Genomic DNA, 25,925 nt, shown 5'->3' with positions numbered 1-25,925 from the left:
TATTTTAGGATGGAATTGAAAAATACAACTCCAATCATACTCTCTATCTACCTCCTAAAATAAGGAGATCTCTCGGAACTCTTTTTTATTTAATGAGTATTTTAAATCTTTAATTAATACTAACTATTTTTTATATTATTTTTTTTAATAGAGATGGACAAATTAAAAAAGAGTTATAGCACAAGAATAGAACGCAATTTAATAAAATAATTGAAAAAAATCAGATTTAATAAAGATAATTACAATTTAAAGTACAAGAATAAAACCAATTTTAAAATTGAAAAAAATTGAAAAAATGAATTACTGAAACTGAATCCCACAGCCGCCAAAGACAACCCCACCCACGCCACGCCACCAAACCCAACTCCGCCCTCCTCCCGGTCTCTATCCCGCCACCCAACCTTACACCATCTGTCTCTTCTCTCGCCACCCACACCTCCTCCTTCTCTCTCCTGTTTTCTGTCTCTTCGATAACCACCCCTCAGTGTAGAAAGCTTCGTGTGTTTGCGTCTCAGTTGTTTCAGTGCATTTTCCAGTACAACCATGGCTTCTTTCGGCTCTACCCGACGCGAAGAAGATTCGGTAAACAAATTTTCTAAATTCCATACCCTCTACAATACATATGTGCGTATATTTTCTCTGTTTCATTTCTCAGAAAGGAAATTTTTTCTTCGAAAAATTAGGAATGAAACATTGAGCTTCATGTACTGCGTCCTTTTGCTCTTGAAATTAATTTTCCTTCATCGCTTCAGTATGTCTAATGTTTAAATTCCAAATTTTAGTTGGTTTTTTTGTATTGGGTAATTGTTGTTGTCGGAGAATTGGATTAGATTATATTTCTTTGTACCATTCCCTCTTTCTGATTGCTACTTATTGTGAGTATTTGTGATCGTTTAGTACGTTTGGTTGCAGTTTTTGACATTTTCCATAATGCGCTTCACTAAACTAGCGTGTTTGTTATTGAAGCTTATGTTTTGTTCTTTTTATCTGATAGGTTCTGGTACAACAAAATTTGTTTGTGAGGACATTGACATTGAACAGGCCACGGCAATTGAATGCGCTAAACTTTGAAATGGTATCGTCCTATGGTGATGTACTTTACCGCTTTAGTTTCTTGAATACAGAGGTTATATACCTTAAATGCCATGTAATTAACTATCTTATGTTATTTTGATTTCTTTTTTCTTGGCTGAGGATAGTCTATTTTCATTTTTGTTCATGTTTTCTTCTTGTATCTATTCTCTGTGCTTCATATTTTGCGTTCCTTATCAATTTTGTTCATATCTTAACTTTCTTGAACTAAAGTTTGTGGATTAAATTATACATTTCAAGGATAAGCTTCATTTTTCAAGTGAAGCAGTCATTGGCGTTCGCTTGTTCTGAACTCACATTTACTCTCTATTGCTCCTTGATGTTATTGTCCCATTACTTTTTGTCTTCTTATTGAGGTATCTGGAGAATCCTTAACTTACACTAGATAGTTAAGAAATTTACAAAATCATCACGCTGAAAAATTCCTGTTTTGCTCATTGAAATACTCTCCTGTTCCTTCCTTTCCAAACTGTCTAGAGCATACGTGTCCGGACAGAATTCCATATAGGCTTTGTAGAGGTTTTCCCGAACTCTTGTAGCATTTTAATTTGGATGTTATACTGTATAATGTGGTGTTTATAGAGTGAGATGAATGGTAGGACTTTTGAGGGTCAAGAGACTACCGCCAGTCCAGTGGTTGAAGTTTATTGTCCTTATATCTCTTTATCAGTGGGCATTGATTTGTCCACCTGTTATGTGCTCTTCTATTGAAGAGTTTCTGATTTCTTAAGATTTTACTTGCTAGTTTTAGGTAAACTCCTTTTGGAAAAATTTGCGTTGTACTATTGTCCTCAGTAAATGTGCTCTGTGGTACTCATAGTCCTTAGTTGTTTTAATTTCCTGTTTCTTTCATTTGTAGATTTCTCGTCTGTTGGAACTTTTTCTGGCTTATGAGAAGGATGATAATGTCAAGCTCGTGATTGTCAAGGTACTCTTCTTCCACATGCAAGTTTTCATGTATAATATTTAAACTGTTTCAAAGAGAAACAAGAAAGAAGTCAAGTAATATCATCTTACTATGAAGCTAATAGACATATAAAGTTGATCTTTCCTGTGGAGTGTTTGATGTTTGTTAATGTTGAAGCATCTAATCATCTCTGTTTTTGACAGACCTGTGTTCTGTGCTTACATTTACTTTTAGCTACATGTTAAGCTCTTTTTCTTGAGTTTTCTTTAAAATTATGAGCATCAAAGTCTTTTGCTTGATGCGGTGAATGTAGAATCCTGTAAAGATATAAAGTCAATTTAAGATTCTATTGGGTTTCTTTTCGAAGATAAAGGTTCCTAAGTTAAAGGTTCCTAAGTTCAAGGTATAATTCACGTTTCATTTGTGGCCACACATAGTTATTCATCGTGATCATTTTCCTGATGAATGGTTGAGAGCAAGAGAAATTTTACAGTTTCTTGGCATTAACTAAAATTGGTTTGATACTTTTTTTGATTTTCGGTGCATGTGCATTTCATACCACTTGGGGTATTTGATGTATTGTATATCAATGCTGAAGTATCTATTAATCCTTCTAACCTGTGTTGATTGTTATCTACCACCTTTTCGATCTTCTCTTACCTGTGGGCCTTCTTTCCCTAATTCTTTCCACTCTACTGACGAATCATCTTCAATAATTTAAAAATATGAGCATCAAAGTCCTTGGCTTCTTGTGGTAAAAATCAACAATCCTCTGAAGCTGTAAGGTCTACTTCCTAGTGGGTTCTCGAAGACAAAGGTTTTTAAACTTAAGGGGAATGCCCATTCATACCACTTCCCCACATAATAATTCATCTTGATCATTCCTTGTGATCGAACAGTTCCTTGGCATTAACCAAAACTGGCTTGATATCTTTTCTATTTTTCTTTTATTCACTTTTATTTTCTTTGGTTTCATTTTTTCTTCGCTTAAATATTGCAGCATCTGAAATGTTACTCACGAAAGACAAAGCCCGACACTATTATCATAAGTAAGCACTAACCATGTAGTAAATCCAAAAGACCGAAGTTGAGGAACTCAATTGACACTAAGTTCAAAGTTCAGGGCTGGTTTCTTGACAAACCCAAAGTTCTGTTTCTGATAACTTGGGAATTGTATTACCTTTGTTAGGTTGGTTAAATTTACATAAAGTTGTAGGCACATTTGTGCCAAGCCCTGAGCCTGATGTATTTGTGACACGGCACTTGACTATGGGGACTATGGGGTTTTCTGTGGATCATTTCCAACCAAGGTTCTGAACTCTTTTGTGATATCGTGAGTCACAAGATTGTGAATTTGAATGAAAACATATTTTACTTTGATGTATTATGTATTGGGAGATAGAGGCTGCTTTTATGAACTAGAGCTTTAATGTTCATACTCCTGTTTCAGCTATACAGTGAAAGTAAAATATTGTGACAGGTCATCTGTTTTTATGTTTTTAGGGGAAAGGAAGAGCATTTTGTGCAGGTGGTGATGTAGCTGCTGTGGTTCGTCAGATTAACGAAGGCACAACTTCTTTCGTCATCTGTTTTTTTTTAATTTTTTTACTGACCATATTTTCTGATCCTTAACATCAACTGATGAACTATATCCTCAGTTTAGGTGCAAGCATCATCTATCACTTGCGCCTTAAATTTTCAAATAATATCCATTTCCATTTTCTGCATAATTATATTGAACTGTTGAGTATTTATAAATAAGATGCAATAAAAATTACTTCCAATCTAATATTACTGTGTTCGTGGTCTGTATTACTTAGGAAATTGGAGATTAGGTGCACATTTTTTTCAAAAGGAGTTTACCTTAAACTACTTGTTGGCAACATACAGTAAACCTCAGGTGAGCCAGTTCACTTGTTCAGTGTAGGTTTCATATTACCTTTTATTATGACTTCTGGTGTCAGAGGTATTCTTGGTCAATTTAGTATTAATTTGAAAAAATAAAAATTCTTACTGTTAGCATGCACATCATTGAAGGTTTCAATTCTGAATGGAATTGTCATGGGAGGTGGGGCTGGTGTTTCAATACACGGAAGATTCTGTGTTGCAACTGAGAATTCGGTATGTCTCACTTTATCTCATGTCTGAAGTTAGGAAGAATTTCGGCTCATCCTTTGGATTGAACTATTTTGACTTTTACTTTTTCCTGTTATCTAATCTGGAATAATTATTCTTACTTATTCTAGCTCACTCACTTGTTCAATGCCTTGCTCTTGCAATAAAAAAATGTGTGCTTATTCAATCTGTTTGTTTTTCTATCTTTCTTTGTGGGAAGTTCTGATTCTGAATCCCTTGTATCTCTTATTAATCTTTTGCAGGTTTTTGCAATGCCAGAGACAGCTTTGGGACTCTTTCCTGATGTAGGTGCCTCTTATTATTTGTCCAGACTTCCTGGATTCTTTGGTAATCCCTGCTATATCTTTGGTTTACATATTTGTGTTCTGAAGTAAATCATTTTTTTTCCCTGTACTATCTGTTGTATGATTGGTAAAGGAATATTGACAAGCCCTGAAAATGAAGCCGCTCCCTAGTGAACTGGAAGTATACAAAAAGTTTATAAGAAAGAATTAAGAGTAAAAGTCTAAGCGTCTTTAAATTTGGAATAAGCCATGTTCTATAATCCTTGATAGCTCAAAATTAGTAGAATATATATATTTTTTCCATGTTAGTAAAATCAGACATCTATGATGTTCAATCCTTAATTTTGAGCAGGGAATATTTGAACTTGTAATCTACTGTCTTTTTCTACCTAAGAAAAGTTACAACTAGATGACTCATTATAACATAGTTTTAAAATTTCTATTGAACTTATGATGAATAGATGCCTTGTTTATTTAAAGTGTGTTTCTCACAGTATGAAACATAGTTTCTTATCCTTAGAAGCATTGCCACTTATAATTTGAATAGGTTTTTCTAATTATTAAATATGTTTAAGTTTGTTACCACAAAATCAAATTAAGTTTTAAATCCGAGTTAACATCTTGTAGTTATTTTAGTTTTACCTTGGAATTTTTCACTTTGTTTTAATTGTTTCCCTATCTTTCAGGAAGTAATAAAATTCACCAAATTTTGATGATTGTCTTTTCTGTCAAATGTATAATTGTTTAATTTCTTGCTATGTTTAATCACATTAGTGATGCTTCTGTGTTATGATTCTGTCTGATACTGAACTTTGCAGAAAACCTTTTGTCCTTTATTATTGATTGCCCCCACCCCTAATGTGCTGCAGGAGAATATGTTGGTCTTACAGGTACCAGATTGGATGGTGTTGAAATGCTTGCATGTGGTCTTGCTACTCACTTTGTTCCATCAACGGTATGCTACCCATTACTTTTAGTTTTTATCTATACCAATGATCTTAATTGGAATTTAGCAAGAACATGACCTATGCTACCCATTACTTTTAGTTTTTATCTATACCAATGATATTAATTGGAATCTAACAAGAACATGACCTGATTGGTTAAGGAATTATGCTAATTATAACAAGTATCAGCATGGTTTTACTTTTGAGACTTGTGCAGGTTATTCTCTAGCTTTTTGTATGTTAAGCTAGTGCAGAATTGCAATATGAGTCACATATTTTGAGTGTCATATGTTTAGTCAATAAATCATTCATTCTTCTTTTGTTTGTTTTAATTTTGTAGCAACCTGTGATTTTCAGATAGTCATTGGGCAATAAACTTCTCCTTACATTTACAACTATTTTACTAAACACTGCTGTTTATTTTTATATAAAATATTGTGTTGAGGAAGTGTGGTTAGATAAGCTGCATAAATCAGGTGAAAAATGGTTGGAAAGAGGGAGAAGAATGAATTGGTCATGGAAACCAAAATGCTGGATCAAGTAGCCTGGTGCAGTGCTGTTGAAGGTCTAGCAAACTGAAGTCTACAAATATTTTCATATTGCTAAGAAAAATTAACATCAAAGAACAAAAGGAAGTAAATTCGTAGGACCAAGAGGAAAGGAAGGTGATGTACATAGCGTGGTTGGGGTTTCTTATTACTAAGGGAAGAGCCTGCTGCTTTTGGCAGAAAACTGTGGGTAGGAGAATCTATTGATTTCAAATTTATTTTTAACTTTGTGAAGGTAAAAAGTCCCACATTGGAAAGTTGAGAAACCTGGCAAGGGCTTATAAGGAGTTGGGCTACTCCCTCCATTGCCAATTGGTTTTGGGGTGGAACCTCAATTTCCTTAATGGTATCAAAGCGGGTTAGCCCACGTGTGAAAGCCCAACGGCCACACGTGCTCCACATCACCCAATATGTGTTGTTCACGTGTTAGGCTTGAAAATTCACCACACGAGCGGGGGTGTTTGATAATGTGAAGGTAAAAAGTCCCACATTGTAAAGTTGAGAAACTTAGCAAGGTCTTATAAGGAGTTGGGCTAGCCCCCCCATTGCCAATTGGTTTGGGGTGGAACCTCAATTTCCTTCATTAAACATAAAGGAAATTATGGAAGTTTTTTTAAAATCAATATTCGGGCATTACTAATCTCTAGAAAGCATGTACGGGATGGAAATCTAGGCATTGTCTGCATGTTTGTGGTTTTTAGTATGTAGACAACCAATTCAAGTCTATGTGAAGTTTAGACTGGATTCTTCGATCCTAAAATATCATTATTATTCAGACTCACAGTAACCATGAAGTCATTTATACATGTTGTAATCTTGCTTTTAAACCAATTATGCTTTCTTGCTTAGCTTTCATTTCTCTCTCTGTATTATTTCCCAATCATTTATCTAGAGGCTACTTAGTTATTTTGAGGGCTTATACTGTGTTTGATTGATTGGCAGCGATTGTCTTTGTTAGAAGAAGCTCTATGCAAAGTTGACTCGAGTGATTTTGCCATTATTCAAGCAATTATAGATAAATACTCGCAGAACCCAACTCTGAAAGAGAAAAGTGCTTACTACAAGTTAGTATTTCTATTTTTAACCCGTTATTCTAGAATTTGTTTCTGATTTGTTTTTATGGAATGCAATTGTCATGCACCAGATGCTCTGAATTTTCACTTTATGGAATTTACTGTTCTGCATGGTCTTATTTTTCCTCCAGTAGAATTGCCAGTGGAACACAAGATTTTATACACCATTTCTGGAGAGCCCCAGCACAGTTCACAAAATTGTATTAACACCATGAAACCTTGGCCATTGCGTATATTCCTCATTCCACCACAATATTCTTTGTATCATTGTAGAAAGCATATTCTCACGTTTGAATTGTCCAAATTGCTGCACATGTAGAAGTTCTAGAGGTGAAATTGCTGGTTTGTCATAGGTATTAAGGAGAGTAACTACATTCTTAAAAAATCCTTTGGATACTCAAGAATAGTGTGTCTAGACTTATTATTTGTTGATAAAGTAATTATATATTCTTGAAATGCAAAGTTGGGAATATGTTTTTGGTAAATTATTCAGCTGTTTTGGGTACAGGATGGATGTTATAGACAAGTGCTTTTCTAGAAGAACAGTAGAGGAAATTTTATCTGCCCTTGTAAGTTGATTCAAATTTCAAATATTAGAAGAGTTGGTTTATTATTCTCTCTGTGCCTTGTATCTTTGGGAAGTGTATTACTCCTGTGGCTCAATACTTAAATAGTTTTCTTTTAGGATTCTGGTTGTAGATAAAACGTTTACATTTTACTTGACCATACCTTATGCATGCCATTGAAGGAGAAGGAGGCTACAAACAATGCGGATGCTTGGCTAACTTCAACAATTCAAGCACTGAAGAAGGCATCGCCAATGAGTTTGAAGATTTCCTTGAAATCAGTAAGTCTCCTGCAGGCCTTGTAATTGCAGTGAGTTAATTCTCACATATCAAAATGATATGATTAGTTTGTGTTTGAAGCATGGTATGACATATGACCCCCAGAAGAAAGGGGTGTCTTTTGCCTTTCTTTTTCTCTTTATATGGGGCAAGATATAGATTGCTTGTTATGCCCAGGATATGGTATAGGGTTCCTTAAGTTCATTCTAAAAATATGAATCATGCTTTGAAAATTTGTAATTGTATAACAAAGCTTGATGCTAATCATGATTATCATCTTCTTATTGTTGAATAGAAGCTTGATTGGACAAATTCTTGTAGTAAAGTGAAATTTGACTAATAGTTCAAACTAGAAAGGAAACTAATGGTTCAACCCTACATATATGTAGGGGTGAGATCTAAGGTCTTTAAGGCCCGCATTAACATGTAATATGCACTATTGTGAAGGGCAAATAGTATATCATTGAAAAATTAGGTACTTCTTTTTATTTTTCCTCAGTAGAAAAGGAGGTCTTTATTGGCACAAAAATGTCACCTAAAGCTAGGAATTTAAGTTTCATAATATGTCTAGGACGTTGTAAGAGCGTGACTTGCACAATTGCTAGGCCTGGTATTAATTTTTATATTGCAATTTTAGATTAGAGAAGGAAGGCTTCAGGGAGTTGGTCAATGCCTTGTTCGTGAATATAGAATGGTTTGCCATGTTCTGAAAGGAGAAGTCAGCAAGGATTTCAGAGAGGTTCAGCTTACTCACTTATTTTCTTATCCACGTTCATTATTTTTTCTTCTGGGTGACTTAAGCCTTGCTTCTAATTTCAGGGCTGCAGAGCTATATTGTTAGACAAGGATAAGAACCCAAAGGTAAATGAAATGGGCATTTTCTTACGTTTCTCATAATTGTGACACACACACACACAAATGCGCCTGCACACATACAAGACTCATGCACAGAGTCTTTTCCTATTAAGGATATCCTGATTTGGAGAAATGTAAGAACCATATCGTGGGACCACCTGCAATGTGGTTGACAATCTATAATGTATGTTTTAGGTTCCCCTTCAAGGATCATCCATATAAGTTATCACCATTATATATTTTTCTCCGCTGCCGGCAGGGCAAATAATTTAGGGTATAAAACCTTTGTACTCTCACACACACATACACACCCATATATTTATCTGCGTTTGCACATGTTTGAATCATACAAATACGAGCGTTGTGCATTTCTACAACTTGGACTTTAATTTTTTTGGTTTCCTTCTTTTGGTCTGTCATTCAGTGGGAGCCTTCTAAATTGGAGCTCGTTACTAACCATATGGTTGAGCAGTACTTCTCGAAGTTGGATGATGAAGGATGGAAAGAATTAGAACTTCCTGCAAGATCAAACTTGCCTGTAATTGCCATTGCAAAGCTTTGAGTATTATGGTGTTTCAACCAGCACAAACTTTGTAACTTGTGCAGACTATTTAGTTAAGTTCTTGCTTCAGCAGGTACATAAGAGAACACCACTCTAATTCATGTTAATAAAAAAACGAAAGGCCTGTTATTCGTCCAAGTAATACGTATTTCTAGGTGAAAATAAATCAGTATATGCATTGTTAAAGCATATAAGTGCAAATCTGCACAATCTATAAAAAGAGGAATTCATTTTATGATATTAATGTTCTTTCATCATCCTTTTCCTTCTGTGAATCCTTGTTCAACTTTTTTGTTCCTTTTTTGGGTTTCAATAAAACCTTCACATTCTGCAAAACCCATATGCAAGAGTGAAACCCAACAAACTAGGCTGAAAAGAAGTGGAGCAGCAACAAAGAGCACAAAAGCATGAAAAACAACAACAAAGAGACCAAACGACAACAAACCCTTCAGGATGTAAAAGTAAATGTTCTTAACTATTTGAGCTACAAGCCTCATGTGTCACACTACTTTCTTATAACTTGAGTTTTCTTCCCATTTTATTCTTCTTTTTATTCATGAAGTGTGGGGTCGGTTTCAAATTTTTGGATCAGAAAAGGACACCCAAATTGCTTCGATTATGTGTTATTTGTAAAAACTTATTTTATTTTATACACATCCTGTTCAATACAATTTCAATACAAACATATTTGAAAATTTGCCTGCACTAATTAATGTAGATGTGCATCTTCTTCTGCATACCGACTATCAACCTCTTCAACAGCATGTGTATGTCGAAAGGTCATGGTTACTTTAATATGAAAGCAGCTGCTCCGTGACTTGGATGACCAGTTCAAAATTCAAATAGAAACTTCTACTTTATTGATTCCCTACTTACAGTTTTAAATATAAATGCAAAGAATTCACTAGTGTAGTGGTTTGGAGCAATTTCTCCCCCAAGAAAGGTCATGGATTCGAGTCCTAGCATCCGTACAGTATATCTGGGTTTAGTATGTTATCGCATCCCTCTCAATAGGAAAGGAACTTGGAAAAAAAAAAAAAAAATCATCCATAGGAGTAAATTTTCTTAAAATCATCCATGCATTCCATGTGTCATCTCCACATTTCTAGAGTTTTGTGGGAAATGCCAAAGGCCTTTTAGAAAAAGAAAAAGAAAATAGAAAAAAATCTTTTAGGTAAACAAATAATTAGTCAATTAATTTGATGTTGGGTTGGTTCACCTATGCTTATTTAACTTATGTCCTTGTAGCGTTCCATGTGGTCTGCGTTGAGTGAGTTCATAATTAGCAATGGTTGAGAAGAATTGAACCAACTATTGCAAGTTTCCCGACTGAGAGAGGTGTTTAAAGTTGGACTAGGTGAAGGTCTTTAGCTTCATGTCTTCTTCAATAGTGGAAAATATTTAATCATCTGTTTGAGCTACACCATAATTCTGCATGTTATCCACATATGTGTTTCGACACCCATTCAATATGTGTTGTTTACATGTTAGACTCAAAAGATGGCATCAGAAAAGGAACGTGTTGAGAATATTCCACATTTGATAATGAAGTCTTTACATTACATGTCTAAAAAATCTTGGTCATCTTCTCCAAATGGCAACTAATTTAGGGTTGGGTGCTTATATTGTAAGAACTCCTAATCAAACTGGTGGGGTCTTGGTCGCTGGTCAGGCCTGCAATGCAGGACTCAGCGTAATTATAGCATTCACACAGACTTATTAGGTACCATAATTTTCTGACTTCTTTCTTTAGTAATGAAGACTGGTGGACCATTTTTTTAAATTACCTCAATTTTCTGTCTTTTCTCTTCTTCTTTTACCACATGAATTTGACATTGAATATTATTCATCTTTTCAATTTGTATTTGTTTTTCCATCAATAAACTTATGGTTGTCACTTGGCCAGCATATAAGCCAAAATCTGTGTCATATTATTTGCTACATGGAACAGTAACTTTTTAAAATTTATTTTTAGAATAAGCGATTTTTTCATTGAAAACCAAATAAAAGTACAAAGCAACGATGTGCTGAATATGGATATAATCTTCTCCAATCACTCAAACGCAACAGCATGTAGAATTGATGAGAGAATCACACATAACCCAAAGAAGACTAAAATCTCTTATTCAACAAGTAAAATCACATGTACTCTAACTTGCAATACATATTCACTGCGCAACGGCATAAATGGCAAATCTGTATTGAAAGCCAAAGCTAAATAGAATTTAAACAATCTAGAGAGACAAACTACATCAATCTCCTAAAGAGTTCATGATAATTATTAGACTTAATTAAACAAACTAAAAAGCAAGATCACCGCTCCACATCCTCCCGAGCAACTTGAAGAGAGCCATAGCGCCGTACCGACTAAACCCATAGTGCCACACCATCTAAACCCAAACCCGACGCAACCCGACATCTTCCTTGTATGTGTGGGCCAAAGACGACGACTATTTCATGGCGACTGCTTCCACATTACAAAACAAAATAACAAAGAAGGATCATGAGGGAAAAAAAGAGGGGGTGGTGGGTGGGGTTGTGGGGTGTGGGAAGGAGATGAGAGGGGATGAGAGGGGATGAGAAGAAGAGAGGGGAGGTGGATAGGGAAGGAGGCCAGCAGGTGGTTGAGATTTTTCCTTACCATCCATTTGGATGAGGAAAAATAACTCGGAATTTAAGAGGAGAAATTGACAATACTCTTGTTTGACAACTTAAGCGCAAAATTTTATTAAATGACGGACGAAAAAAATTGTGGAAATTGAGACATCAAACTTTCCAAGTTTAATTTCCACTAAAATAGTTGTCATTTCATAATTTTCATAGTGCCATTTACAAAATTCAACATACATAAATCTAAATCTTAAATTGCCAGAAATTGAAATGATGGAACTCCAATCGATGAGATTTTAGGAAGCTATGATTATTTATGGGATGACTCATGGATTTATTAAGGCATAACTTATCCACAACAAAATCAAGAGATCTGTTTCGAATTACACAACAAATAGACATAGAATTTCGCATCTATGTGAGTTGAATATATTCTAGGTATATAGTGTGCCCATCCCGATAATGGGAAAAGAAAAAGGAAATAAGTTTAGAAAGCATATCTAGAAGAAGCACATGCAGTTCTATCCGATGAACAAAAAATAAAATAGTAGTGTTACCACCGATGAACCAATATCCAAATCATATAAAATTCTAAATTATTAATTTAGAATCTCCCAATACTAAATACCAGTTCAAATTTTCTTCAGAAAACTGTATCCTGCAGTGTGTTTGTAATTTAATACAAAAAAAGAAAAAAAAAGAAAGAAAAAAACTCTATTAGCTAGAATCATTCACAAATCCCAAATATTCCTTCAAATCATAAGGGAAACATGGGTACCGTTTCCATGAATTGCCATGCATCTTGAAGATCTTCACCACCTTATCTTTAGTAGAAGATCTGCCATCCATGTGCAACAATGCCAGAAGCTTCTTCACTGATCCATACATCAACATTTCCTCCAGTACCCTCTCAGTTGGATGAAAATTACAGACCAGCCATATGATCTTCACCCCAATCTTGGTGGCAGCATTGGAAACATGCAGCATTTTTTGGGTAATGGCAGCAATGCCCATGCCATGCTCCACCAATGGCCTGCCTTCCCTCAGCACACTCACATTGTAATTTTATCAAATGCAACATTTTTTCACATTTGGATCTGTTGGAGTCTTGCAGCAACTCTATGAGGACACAAACTGCACCTGCTTCAATTGCCCTCAACCTGTTTTTCTTCGATGCTCTTAATATTTCAATCAAGACTTCCAAGGCACATGAACTTGCTTTGCTACATATTTCATCTGAAACAAGCTCCAACAAGGATTTGAAGAAATCTATACCTTGATCTTGTACTATAAAGCTCCAATCATATTCGGTTTTCACCATCTTTCGAAATATGGTAATGGTATGTAGCCGTGCCTCAGCGCTTCCCCGCTGAAGCATGATTGCCATTGATCTGGTTGATTCTTGTTTCGATAACAACTCAAATGTCTTCCCTTCTTCCGATATAGGAAGTTGGCGAAGAACACAAAGAGCCTCCTCACAAGCCCTAAACGTCACGAAATCCGAGCTATCCATGATAGTTTGATCAAGGATTTGGACAAGAACTTCGACTCCATTAGATTGAATAAAATCATCTTTCATCTCATCATCTATCTCGATGATGGATCGGAGTTTCTTTATCGAATTTACCTTGAATGGGGACGACACGACTGTGCTGAGAAGTGCTTGTATTTCATCATGTTTAGCGGAAGGACATGGTTGAGATTGAGATGAAGATGGTGATGAGCAAGAAGATTTCGAATCCTCATTACTTTGCCATGAAACGATGAGCCTCTTGAGGGTGTGATTCGGGATGATACCGAAATTCTCAATGCGTTGCATTGTAGCTGGGCATGTTTTCTTCTTGTAGGTGAAGAACCACTTCTCTATGTTCTTACGTTCGTATGTGACCCCGGTAGAGATGGTGACCGGCTCTTTCATGAGCTCCATGGAAATAGGACATCTAAAATGGCATGGAAGAAAATCCATGGCCGGATCTGCAGGTGTTTTTCTCTCTACCTCAAAATCCACTGCACAAAAACTGCAAAATGAAAGGGAGAGTTTGGGATATGAAATTAACATCCAAGCTTTGCACACATATAAAGTAAGAGGAGGGAGGAGGGTGTGAAATCCAAAAAAGGAAAAAATATTCAAAGTCAATATACGGATATGCATTTGGTAGCTAGCTGTATCATTAAATCTACAAGTAAGCACAGGAAAGTTTCTTTGTTTTGATTTTATTTATCTTTTATTTTTATTTTTTTTAATTAAAGTCTAATTAGCCTCTTTGCCACCAAAAGTCTACCATAGTTCTGGTATATTCCCATCTGACCCAATTTTTTTTCTTTTTTTACATTCTTATCCAAAAGTCTAATGATTATATGAGATCTGCACCTCTGGAAGGAACATTATTTTTGCTTGGTAATACATGGTATAAGTAGCATCATGTCTTTGGTGGGTTCATGTTTAAGATTTAAATCCTTTTCAGGAAACATTGAAATTAAAAGAAATGGGTAACTAAAAAGGCAAAACTTGATTATCTTACTTAATTTGTTTTTTATTTATTAAAATTTATCCTTTCCAATTGAACCAAGTCATGCAGTGACAAATCTGCTGCTTCCCAATTATGGCATTCATATATTTGAATACAGTGGTTGCAGAAATAACTATTCACATTCAGGTTAGATGTATATATTGAGCCAATTAATTAGTTGACAGCCCATATATATTTTTTTTAGAAATTCAAATAAATATATGTATATATAGTATGAATTTGGCTGGTTCCTGGTAGTAAATTGAATGAAAATATCACATCTTTTTATTTCAGATATGGTTGTTTTGTTCCAGCATTATAATGACTGATTAGGTCTTAGGTCTCATTTTATCCACCTTGGTTCTTTCACAAACCTAATGTGGGCTGATTAGTTAGTTCTCAAAAATAAAATACTTCCTTGTAAGGTAAGTTCAAGTATTTTTTAAATAACCATTTCAGTTTTCAGTTTTCAGTTTTCATTTTTCATTTTTCATTTTCTAAAAACTGAAAATTTGTTTGGTAACTACTTTTAGTTTTTAGAAAAAAGGAAAAGTGAAAACTGTACAAAAGTTGTTTGGTAACTAATTTTAATTTTCAATTTTCAATTTTCAATTTTCAGTTTTCAATTTTCAATTTTAGGTCAAATTGGGAATTTGAGATCATAGAATGAAAGTGCATGTTACAAAGAGTTTGTAGTATTTTTCAATGAATTTTTTTTCGGAATTAGGATGATATTTTTTGTGAATTTTGGATCTGGATGTCTTGAGGCTTGGATTGGGTCCGTGGCCGAACACAAGAATCGAGTGGTTGGTCCAAGTTAGGAGGTCCCAAATACCAAGTTTTGGTAAATGGAGTACATTTCTTGTGTGGTGATGTAAAATTAATGAATGAAAAAGAGCGCCAAAAAAATAATAAATTTGAAAATGCTTTCAAGTTGTTTTAATTAATAGTGTAATTTTGAAAATTAGATTTCACTTTTTTTAAAACTAAAAATGAAAATGAAAATGACAAATAAAATAGTTATCAAACGACCCCTAAGTTTACAGGAGCTCACCCTGATTGTGGATTATTTTCCCAAGAACAAAGGGGCAAAGAAAAGTTTTGTGAATTGTGGGGTCGAAAATAGACTAAATATAAACATGAAGATGAGATATCAAAATATACAAAACATAGCCGACTGTTTGGGCAGTTGACTTTAAAACAGGCTGGGCACTATTGCAATAGATATATCACACACATACATCACATCATAGGTTGCGGGCGCAACGCAAGACCTGCATGGCTTATTACTTTTCTGAATTTTTTTAAAAATATTACTAATAATTTTATGATATTAAAAGCCGAGCATTTTTCAACCATGTATGAATTTTCTACATGCTTCAAATCAGGCTTACAAAACACACGGCGAGGACTGCGAGGCCAACATGTTCTCATCAATTAAACATAATTATTATATTTTAACTAGAATTATAAATTTCCATAACTTCTTCTCCCAGCCGTTGAGCTGCCCTTATTGCTGACCGCTCTCTCTGTCCAGGTGAAAAATCAGATCAGAGTCAATAAAAAAATTTGGAGTTTGATCATCAAAGTTTGACAGAATAATAGAAAATTAGGGTTGATAAGCATCGTAGTTTGACAAAATAGATAGTTCGGCCAAAAAAAAAATTAATGGTTGTTGGTGTTTTTTTAGTTCAAATCTTATAGATGAAAGTTTATTTAATTCTTAAATTAAAAAGAATATAGAAAATTAAAAACGTCTGATCAATCGGATGGATGGATCGAGTTGGCAAAACTTGACTTAGATTTTTGATCTTTGGGTCTTGTAATCGATTAGTTTAGGTTAAGTGTTTTCACATTAAGGTGCTATATAAATAGTATATATATGTTCATTCAAATGTACAATTTTGTTTTGATTTTCTTAGGAGGGTTCAAAATCCAGTCTATAATCCTCCAAAATCAACCAATCCAATTTGAATTTGTCTTTTTCAATGGCTTCCGCAGAGTTGTTTTGATCTCTGAATTTAGAAAAATTCAAACATTTTCAATTTCTGTATTTTAATCGATTTTGAACCGATTAACACTTCTTAATCTTTATTTATTTTTTCTTCATAAAGAAGATGAACCGATTAACACTTCTTAATCTTTACTTATTTTTTCCTCATAAAGTAGATGAACTTTACTCAGACTAACAAAAGCAAGTACAAATCAGAAATACTGGATTCTACGGTGCTATAATGTGACCTCATTAAACCTTACCATAAAAAACTTCAAAAAAGAGAAAAGTCTGATCGAGAAAAAAGAATACCTCATCATAAAAGGATAAGAGAAAAGAATAGTCCACCTCCATTAGATTATGATAAAACAAAAATCTAGCATTGTAAGATAGCATGTAGCATCATCTCTCAGATGCTCAAGTTTCTAATTTTCTAACACATGATTTGACGGAAAAGTGGTCATGAAAGAGAAGGTAAAATGATTGGGCCAATTATATAGTGGCAAGGGAGTGAGTGAGATCATATGGTTAAGTTTAATAAAATAAGAATTATAATTAATCCGATAATGACAGATGTGATGGGTAAGCATCGTGTTAATCACTAGTCAAAGCTTATCTTTATATTCTCAAGAATATGAAAACTTATTTGTCTGTACATATATTTCTATATAACGGAAAATATGCATACATGTGGAAATAGAATAAGGTCAGAAGCTGAAGGGAAATAGAGAGTGAGTTGCCGAATTGTCTAAATAGTATTTCTTATTTATTTGTTTCCTATTCATTGCTGGCTTTCTTATCAATACCATTTCAATCCTATGTTATATAGTGTGTTGTTCACACCATAGTTTGAAATATCGATAATATTGACGAAATATTGAGGATATTTTCGTTTTTTTGAATTACGGATATTTCGGAACATATACATGTACATATCGGTGTAATATCGCTAAAATATTGAAAATATTGATGTAAAGGAAAAAAAAAAAAAAAAAAAACACAAAGGGGATGGGATTGAACCCCTCCCATTTTACTCTTCCAACACCTTAACCACTATATATCACTTATGTTTTAGTAATAATATGCTAAAATATTTATATTTATATGGGTGACATGTTAACAATTACATGCAAAACTATTTTGAAGATTTATCATTTGATGAATACTCTTCACAATACATTTACTCTACACATAGAGATGATGAAGATAGTGAAAAATTTGAACCTCATAGGAACTTTATGTGGTACTAAGTCACTCATGTATCTTACCATGCAATTTATAAAGTGTAAAATATTGTAGTAAATCATTATATATAAATGATTATTGTGTGTTTAATCTTTTTTTCATTAATTACTACATATTTTCTACACTCATATTGTTTGCCAGCTCACTGTATAATCAACTTAAATCAGTTAAATCCATCATGTAATGCATTTCCTTCTAATTTTTTTATTATAAACTAATAGATAATTGACTAAATAAACATTCTCCAAAGTTTCAATAAAAATTTCTAAGTTTTTCTTACAATTTTCGTGGTTTTTATTCAATTTTTATCGATATCAATAATATTCCTATATTTCCATCAAAATTTCCATATTTTTGGACTACCGATATTTCCGATATCATCGACGTTTTAGACCATGGTTCACACACCATGTTATTTTGTGCTGTTTTTAAAATTTATTTCCAACTGTTAGGCATGCTGTATTTGCCTTGATCACTTTGAATGGTTTGAAGTTCCTCCAGATATTATAGAAGATGTTCTTATTCAGGAACGAACGCGTTATCTCTAACTTGGGTATCTCTAATAAACTTATTTGAGGGATCCCTCAATAGAAGTTCACTATATATATACAGAAATTCTCCTCTAGTACATCCGGACGATATTATCGTGCAGACATAATGCATTTTCTACTGCACCTCCCTGATTTCCTCCACGTTTACACTGACATACGCAAGATAATAACATGCGAACATCATGATGAGAGAATAACTGTATATATATAGTCGTCGCTATCCAAGTGAGTCGAACATGATCAAATCTCTTCCAACTAAATTGAGGCAAAAACCATTAGACAAAAGACTAGTTGGTAATAATTTGTGAGTTGATCTATACTATTTATTTGAGTGGTTTAACCAAAAAAAGAAAAATGAGGGCCTACATGCATGCTATTGTATTGTTAAAGAATTCGCAGTGATTTTTATTTTAGCCATTCTATCTTGACTCTCAAGAAAACACTTGTAATATGAGCCTGAAATTTTAGCCCACCCTTATTCTGAGCCCCAAAGCAATCACCCTTGGATTGTGCCTTGGCAACCTCAAATCCAACAGAAACTCCGGGCGTTTGGTATCTTATTTAAATAGGGAACTCAAAAACTTTTTTAAAACAAGGAGTTCTCAAATCCATTTTTTAAGATTCAAAAACTTGTTTGATATATAACTTGAAAACAAATTTTTTTTTTCATTTTTGTTGAATTAAGGTATTGATAAACATCTTTTTTTATATGATTGATAAACATTATTGAAATTATATTAAACACACTAATTTTATATTTTATATTTTAATACCATACATGTGTGATCATTAAACTCAATTGATTTTCAAATCTTAAATAATACATATTAAATTAAAATATTCTAGACTAAAAAAAAATTAAGACTAATAATTCTTAATATAATCCATTCATATTGCACCGCCTATATAATATCTAGCATCACTAATTTCAAGCATTGTCCTCGTACAAATGAGTGTGTTCCCTGCTTGATTCTCTCCAAAGCTTTCTTCATCTACCACATCAGGATCATGCAAATTGTGTAAAATTCCATTAGGGCCCAATAATGTCACTTCAGACACCATCATATCAGTATATATAACCAAATTGGAATGAGAATAAATCTTCACAAGTCTCTAACTAAAACAACAAATAAAGAATTCCATGATATAACTGAGATACAAAATTGCCACCACACACGAAATGGATGCTCAAAAAGTATATAGGCAACAATTACTGCATAAATATGAAGGGACGGCAAGGACCTGATCTTCCACTTAATAATTAAAGATTAATAATCAAATAATCTTCCACCTAATAATAACAAATTCTTTGATTTAAAATGCTCTGTTGTCCGAAGATGACATACAGAATTTTATAATCCATCAATCATTCTACAAACAATAAATGACATTGGCAGCTGAAAGTCAATTGAAAATAATAACAAAAATAATTACAGGACAAAATTATACCTCAAGGTTCATCCCTACACTTCCCAACTTGTTTTGATCATATTTGCTTCTCAGACTCTGTCAAATCTTTCAAGCCTTCATAGAACATAACCTACGAAATCATAACTTTTATATAAATCTTTTATTAAGGAAAGAGCAACAGAACAATGACAATTAAACCATTTAGAGACCAAAAGCCTTGTGTTTAAACCAAGTAAACTAGCTCTCAATTAGCAATGACAATGCTTGACAATTAAACCAATTAAACTGGCTATATAAAACTTAGAGAGAGAGAGAGAGAGAGAGAGAGAGACCTCTGTAATGCTCAACCAATCCAAAACAAAAATCACAAAAACCACAACCAAAGGGAACCCTACGGCTAAACATTGACATTTGATACCTATGTGTCAATGAAATTGATCAAAACGAAAACTTGAGCTGGCAACTTCTTCTGTAACAATTCCTACTAGTTTGAACAAAGGTCTAAGAAAAAAATTGTGTACAAAATATATGATATTTACTGTCACATACTGAGCAAGCTCTTATCATCAAAACTTGTCAAGTTACTAGTGAAAAGATCAGTCACAATAAAATGAGTTAATTTTGACTGCAGAGCTCATACTAATGGCAAGTTGATGTGCAAAAGACTACATATTCAAGAATTCTTGTTAACCAGAATATACAAGTTGATTAACTTATTAAGACTTCTTTTTTGGACCACTACAGGAAAAAAATTGCAGCGAAGCATCAAATATTTGAGCTCGACCAGGAGCTCAGAGCAAGTGTCGCTAGAGTGATGAGATGAGTAGAAAAAAATTGTAAAAAACAGACTAGCATACCAAATGGAACTAGCAGGAATGAGATGAATATCAAGTGACAAAATCTAATGACTCTCGTGTTATAACACATAATTATTTTCATTTCTTTACTTGAGCAGAGGAAAATGCTCCTAGGAAGTCTCTAACTAAATAAACTAAAAACTTAATTGTTGTACTTCATTCTATGGTCAAATCTCATAATGATCCCTCGAAAATCACAAAGACCCATATTGCTTCATTGATCGATGTTCGATATCTCACTTTGCTCCTATATAGTCAATTCCCTCAAACACTTTGTCAAAACAGCTAGCGTGGCTCCTATGCTACGAAAAAAAGTTAGAGATATCACACATGAGCAATGCCATTAATTTTGACAGAGTTAATGACAGACTTGACCATGAGGGACAAAGGGAGCCGTAAAACTTTATTCAATGGGACAATATGAGTCATTGTAACTTTTGGAGTGCAATGTGGAATTTGACTATTGTTTGGTTAGCCTAAATTGAATTCATGTTGTCTTCCCGATTCTACTTGTGAATAAGTCAAAACGGGAAAGCACTTGCATTTTTTTCTTATTATTTATTTTTATGAAAGTAATTTTCTTGAGAGTCAACATGAGTTTTGCCCTTGCTATAGGTTAGACCAAATTCAAGCTACACAGAGTAGGTAGCCTTCCACATGGTTGTTTGAGTTGTACAAGCTGCAAAATGTGGACTACCGACGTCTACCAAACCAAAAAAGGCCAACCCAAAATTACAAGCACCTATACATGAAACTAAAAATTCCAACAATTATTGTGATGTGATATGCTTGTCTGAGTGTTTTGTTTATAAATTAGATGTTGCCCACAAGAAACATGAAACTATATTCTTAGGTTGTTAGAACTAATTATAGTTCGGAACAAAATCATGGGAACTAAGATCATGTTGTAATATGAGTTCAGTAGTGGGATGGAGAGACTCCCCCTTTTAGGCCTGTGTCTCCTTTGAACCTAAAAAAAATGTCTACGATATTACACTAATATACATGGGGGAAGTTGAGATTCTACCCTAAAATCAATTCACAATGCTACCTAGCCCAACTCCTTATAAGTCCATGCAAGGTTTCTTAACTTTCCAATGTGAACTTTTATGATCACGTCCTCTCATCTTGCTCCTGATCTATTTCATAAGGGCAATGCTATTCTTACTATATTTTTTATACCACAATTGTATACCATCTTATGTGACAGTTGATGTGGACATCCACATCATCCAAGGTGATTTGAATTATTATTTCTTTGTATTATTTTTAATTAACAAAAAATTAGAAAACAAAAACAAAAACTACCGAGAAAATACCCTAGGGTTTGACGCTTGCCTCTACACAGCCGCTCCAACTACACTCCACTTCCTCCATCTTCGGCACACAAACAACAATCCAGATCTCTCAATATATTGATATGAACCAAAAGATATATAAATAAATGTTATTAATGTATTGTTATGAACCAAAGTACATTGGACAACTCCTGGGAAGTGTCAAAGGGCTCCAGTCAAAACAATGACCCTATACCTTGAATTAAGAAAATTACTTTCTATTGTTTCCACATATGAATTCCTCAACTTCTCCAGTTCAGATCTTCTCTTCCCTCTATTCTAGATGTGAAAATTTCCTCTGATGGATGGGTTAAAAAGAAATTTTAGTATAGCTGGTTATTTAATTGACATGGCAATAATACTTAAACTGACACATAAGGTAGTATACAATTGTGGTACGAGTAACATTAATTCATTTCATAACCTTCAAGTTCCAGATAAATCCTCCCATTCTACAATTTCATCTCTCCTATCCTCTCTATCTACCCTTGCCTACTATATCCATTGGGAGCACTCATCCTATCCCTTGCAGACAATTAGGAAAGTTTGAAATTTAAAAAAAAAATTTGTCCCCCAATCTCCAGGACCCTGCACTATAATGCCTTGGGCCTTTCAACCCAACTACATTTAGTTTTGGGTTTGATGCTTAAATATCTGCATTATATCAGAGTGAACAATCCATGTGTAGGCCATTCAAGAAAATTCAAGAAACTACAAGAAGTTATCAGACTGCCCTGAGAGAGGCTAGGCTCTGAAACCAGAGACTGGACTCCACATCCAGAATGGATGGATAAGCAATTTCTCAGCCCTGCAGAAACAAGGGGTTAACATGATGGATCTCTTTTTAACCTATTGAAATGGTTAGGATTAGATCTTCAAAAGCAAACAATTAAACAGCTAGAAAATAGAATAAGAAAACAAATACAAGATTTTTGGCTAAAATGTCTGCCATTTTTATAATTATTTATAAACCAAATAAGTTTGCGAATTAAGTCATGGCTAGTTGCCTTCTAGAAAAAGAAGAAACATTCAACAACAGTTCAAACTACAAATTATAGAAGATGAATGGAGAGTTTAAGCAAACTCCATTCTTATTATTTATATACTACGAGTTCTCTAATCTCTTCCATCAAAAGCTTCAGATCACTTTTCATCACATGATGTATGCAGGATTTATCACTCTCTCTCATATCCCTCACTTGAATAATGACTCCACAATGGTCTCCCAATCCTGTCAGCAATAAACCAAAAGGAATGTTAAGTGATTATAAGGGAACTTATCAAAGTAATATCTTAGATCAAATTCAATACAATGACATTAGGCACTTTTAAACCAGTGTGTGGGACTAGCTAGTCCTCAATTTTTACCTTAACCTACCCATATGGACATATGTGTTTTTTTATAATCTGGTTATATTCGAAGTGATCGAACCCTTAATATATCCGAATCCTAACTCAATTTCCTACCCTCGTTAACTACTTGAGCTAACCCCATATGTACGTAGCATATACGAGGAACTTAACCTAACCAATGAGAAACTAACTAGTGCTCGACATGTAATATAAATATATGCATAATGAACATACTTCATCAAGAGAGAGATTTTCTGGTGATGCCATATTCAATCCATCTCCATCTCCATCGAACTTGAGGTCCACGAGGTCTCCATTATGCTGCTACCATCGATCACATTGAACAGTTTATTTGAATTGCATTTAGAGTACTAATAATTTAAGCAATGATTCTTATTAGAAAACCAATAACACACACCCACACACTCACATTTAAATGAAGTGTAATTCAAGGAGCTTAATATTGAAATTGTATTAGCCACCATCTAAAGAAAACAAATAAATGAAGTAAATAAAATCATATATGAAATGCATTAATATATGAGGTGATGCTTTGCATGCCTGGGCAAGGTATTCTTTGTTTAAGGGAGAACTCTCTTGGACCACACTTGCACTAGGATAAAATTCATGACTTGTTTTCCCTTTCCCTACAGAAAAATAGACAGAAGATAATTACCAATTCAAAAATTATTAATGTCCAATATTATATATCAAGTCAAAATAAAAGCTTAATTATATCTTTCAATTCTCAGTACCAAGAAAAAATTCAAGCATACCTTATCATCATCATTAACAGTTCCAAAATGATTTTCATTCAAAAAGAGATCAAAGTCAATATCAGTGTCTTTATCAGAATCGATGGCTTGTTTTCCTTTTACCTACACACGAAAAAGAAGATAATTGTGAAGCACATACCATGATATCTAATTATATTTTCTCAGTACCATGAAAAAAAATCAAGCATATACCTGATCATTTTTAATAGATTCCAAATGAAGTTCATTAAGAAGGAGAACGCTAAGATTAAATGCATCATCATTGTCTTTCTGGTATGATGATGATATCTCAGTGGAGCTAGAAGAACTGTCCACTACTGTAACTTGGCTGCTGTTGTTAGAAGAGCTGAAAAGAGTACTACATTGTTGCACTATTTGATCAAGCTCTGAAACATTAACATTTCCTCGTCCAGCATTATTTCCTTCAGCAAGTATTGGCGAGAATTGGCTGCTGCTAGAACCAGAAAATCCGAGAGATGACGAAGACTCCTTTTGGGGAAAATCATAACCGAATACCACATTCTCCACTTGTAGAACATTCCTGTTTTGATCATCATTTTGAGTACCATTATTGATCACCAAATCACCACAATTATTATTGACACCATTTGAATCCCAGCCTACATTATTGAACACCGTCTGAGTTGGAGCCATGTGTCCAGCAAGCCTTCCTCCGCCAGCAGTACTAGTAATAGTCATTTGCATTCCAGTACCATAGCTGTTGTTGGTGTAGGAAGTCATCACATTAGAATTATTCCACGAATCATTATTGGAATTTCCATTTCCAGTAGTTGTGAAAGGCTGTGGGGTTTCTTGAGCCTTTTGTTGGTACATCTGCACTGGATTGGTACCAATATGAACTCCATTTGCACTGTTTCTCCCGAAGCTATATGGAATGTCTGTAGATATGAGCTTAGGGCTTGGATTGGTGATGGGGCTTGGATTGGTGGTGGACAAATTTCCTAGAGCATTGTTTGATTGAAATCCAGAGCAACTGGCAGCTGGTTGCGAAGCATTTGGTGTGCTGCTCATCAAAGGCAGATTAGCAAATTTTGATGTGTCATATGGTAGATATGGATGTCCAGTGATGTATCCAGATTGAGGTGAGGATCCGCTGCTGGTAGCTTCCTGGTCATTAGGACGACGTCCCAGGAGACTCAGGTTGCTTGCATTAGGTTTAACTGAGAGCTCGAAATTGTCTCTAAGTGATATTGGTTTGTCCGGTGTGGCTGGTTTCTTTCCTGGAATGTTTTGATTCAGCAATGGACGTCTGGTGTGTTGGGGGAGGTCCACGGGCAATTTGCTTACTGCAATTCTCCCCGCAACTTTTCTTAAGAACATTCGATATTTCTGAGAACAGAAAAAAAAAAAAAAAAAAAGGACCAAACATTAATCGCATCCATGTGTTCTAAGTATTTAAGGAATTTTCGAAAGCACCACATAAATCGTATAATATCCAGTCTCCAAATCTCATGAACGATCGATAGTTGTTGAATGGTAAATAGATTATTAATGAAGTGTGAGGGCAATCACACGAAAATTGTTCATTAGTACTAGTCTCACATACGTTAATTAGGCTAAGTTTCTAATTAATATTATGTTTACATACTTATAATAGCTTTTGGGTTCGACATTAAGAAAGACAAACCTGCAAATGACTCGCGATGTTTGCTCTGGTCAATCCTTCCACATTCATGACCTCGAGAATTCTTTTCGGAACAGCCTCTGTACAAATTGAAAATCAATTTAAAACCATAACCACTAGAAGTTAGTTGATTAGTAAGTAATTAAGCCAAATCAAACCACACCAAAAAGTATTAACTAACTACTAAGAAAAATCTATGACCAAATCAAACTTGCTAGCTCGCTCTTACTTTCCAGTCCTATACAATAAACGGCTTCCAAGAACCGAGCCTGAAGTTGAGAAGTCCATTCGACCTTGTGCTTTTTGATAGATATAAAATCTTTCCCTCCCTGTGATGGTCTTTTCCTCTTGGAATTGCTATCCCCATTTGAGGATGACAAAGATTCCCT

At 34.3% G+C, this 25,925-nt stretch overlaps 1 protein-coding gene and 1 pseudogene across 1 annotated transcript; one reads left to right on the top strand and one right to left on the bottom strand.

The window, feature by feature from the left end:
* Positions 1-277: 277 nt before the first annotated feature.
* On the top strand, positions 278-9,503 carry LOC103331389 (3-hydroxyisobutyryl-CoA hydrolase 1). Its single transcript, XM_008234010.2, has 14 exons — positions 278-582; positions 995-1,075; positions 1,952-2,020; positions 3,503-3,566; positions 3,820-3,899; positions 4,037-4,120; positions 4,378-4,462; positions 5,289-5,374; positions 6,857-6,978; positions 7,496-7,556; positions 7,736-7,834; positions 8,470-8,571; positions 8,652-8,693; positions 9,112-9,503. The coding sequence occupies exons 1-14, from the start codon at positions 544-546 to the stop codon at positions 9,247-9,249; spliced, it is 1,152 nt and encodes a 383-aa protein (XP_008232232.2). The 5' UTR covers positions 278-543; the 3' UTR covers positions 9,250-9,503.
* A 3,050-nt stretch (positions 9,504-12,553) lies between these two features.
* LOC103331388 (E3 ubiquitin-protein ligase PUB23-like) lies at positions 12,554-13,895 on the bottom strand (annotated as a pseudogene).
* Between the last annotated feature and the right edge of the window lie 12,030 nt (positions 13,896-25,925).

The sequence above is a fragment of the Prunus mume genome, linkage group LG5 (assembly GCF_029339155.1).
Source record: "Prunus mume cultivar Tortuosa linkage group LG5, ASM2933915v1, whole genome shotgun sequence".
Lineage (NCBI taxonomy): Eukaryota > Viridiplantae > Streptophyta > Magnoliopsida > Rosales > Rosaceae > Prunus > Prunus mume.
Note: the sequence above shows the minus strand (reverse complement) of the source record. Positions and strands in the feature narration are given on the sequence as shown.

Coding starts and splice junctions, on each gene's coding strand:
- LOC103331389 (XM_008234010.2), top strand. CDS start 544: ATGGCTTCTTTCGGCTCTACCCGACGCGAAGAAGATTCG. Junction 2,021..3,502: donor TCAAGCTCGTGATTGTCAAG/GTACTCTTCTTC, acceptor TTATGTTTTTAG/GGGAAAGGAAGAGCATTTTG. Junction 4,463..5,288: donor CAGACTTCCTGGATTCTTTG/GTAATCCCTGCT, acceptor AATGTGCTGCAG/GAGAATATGTTGGTCTTACA.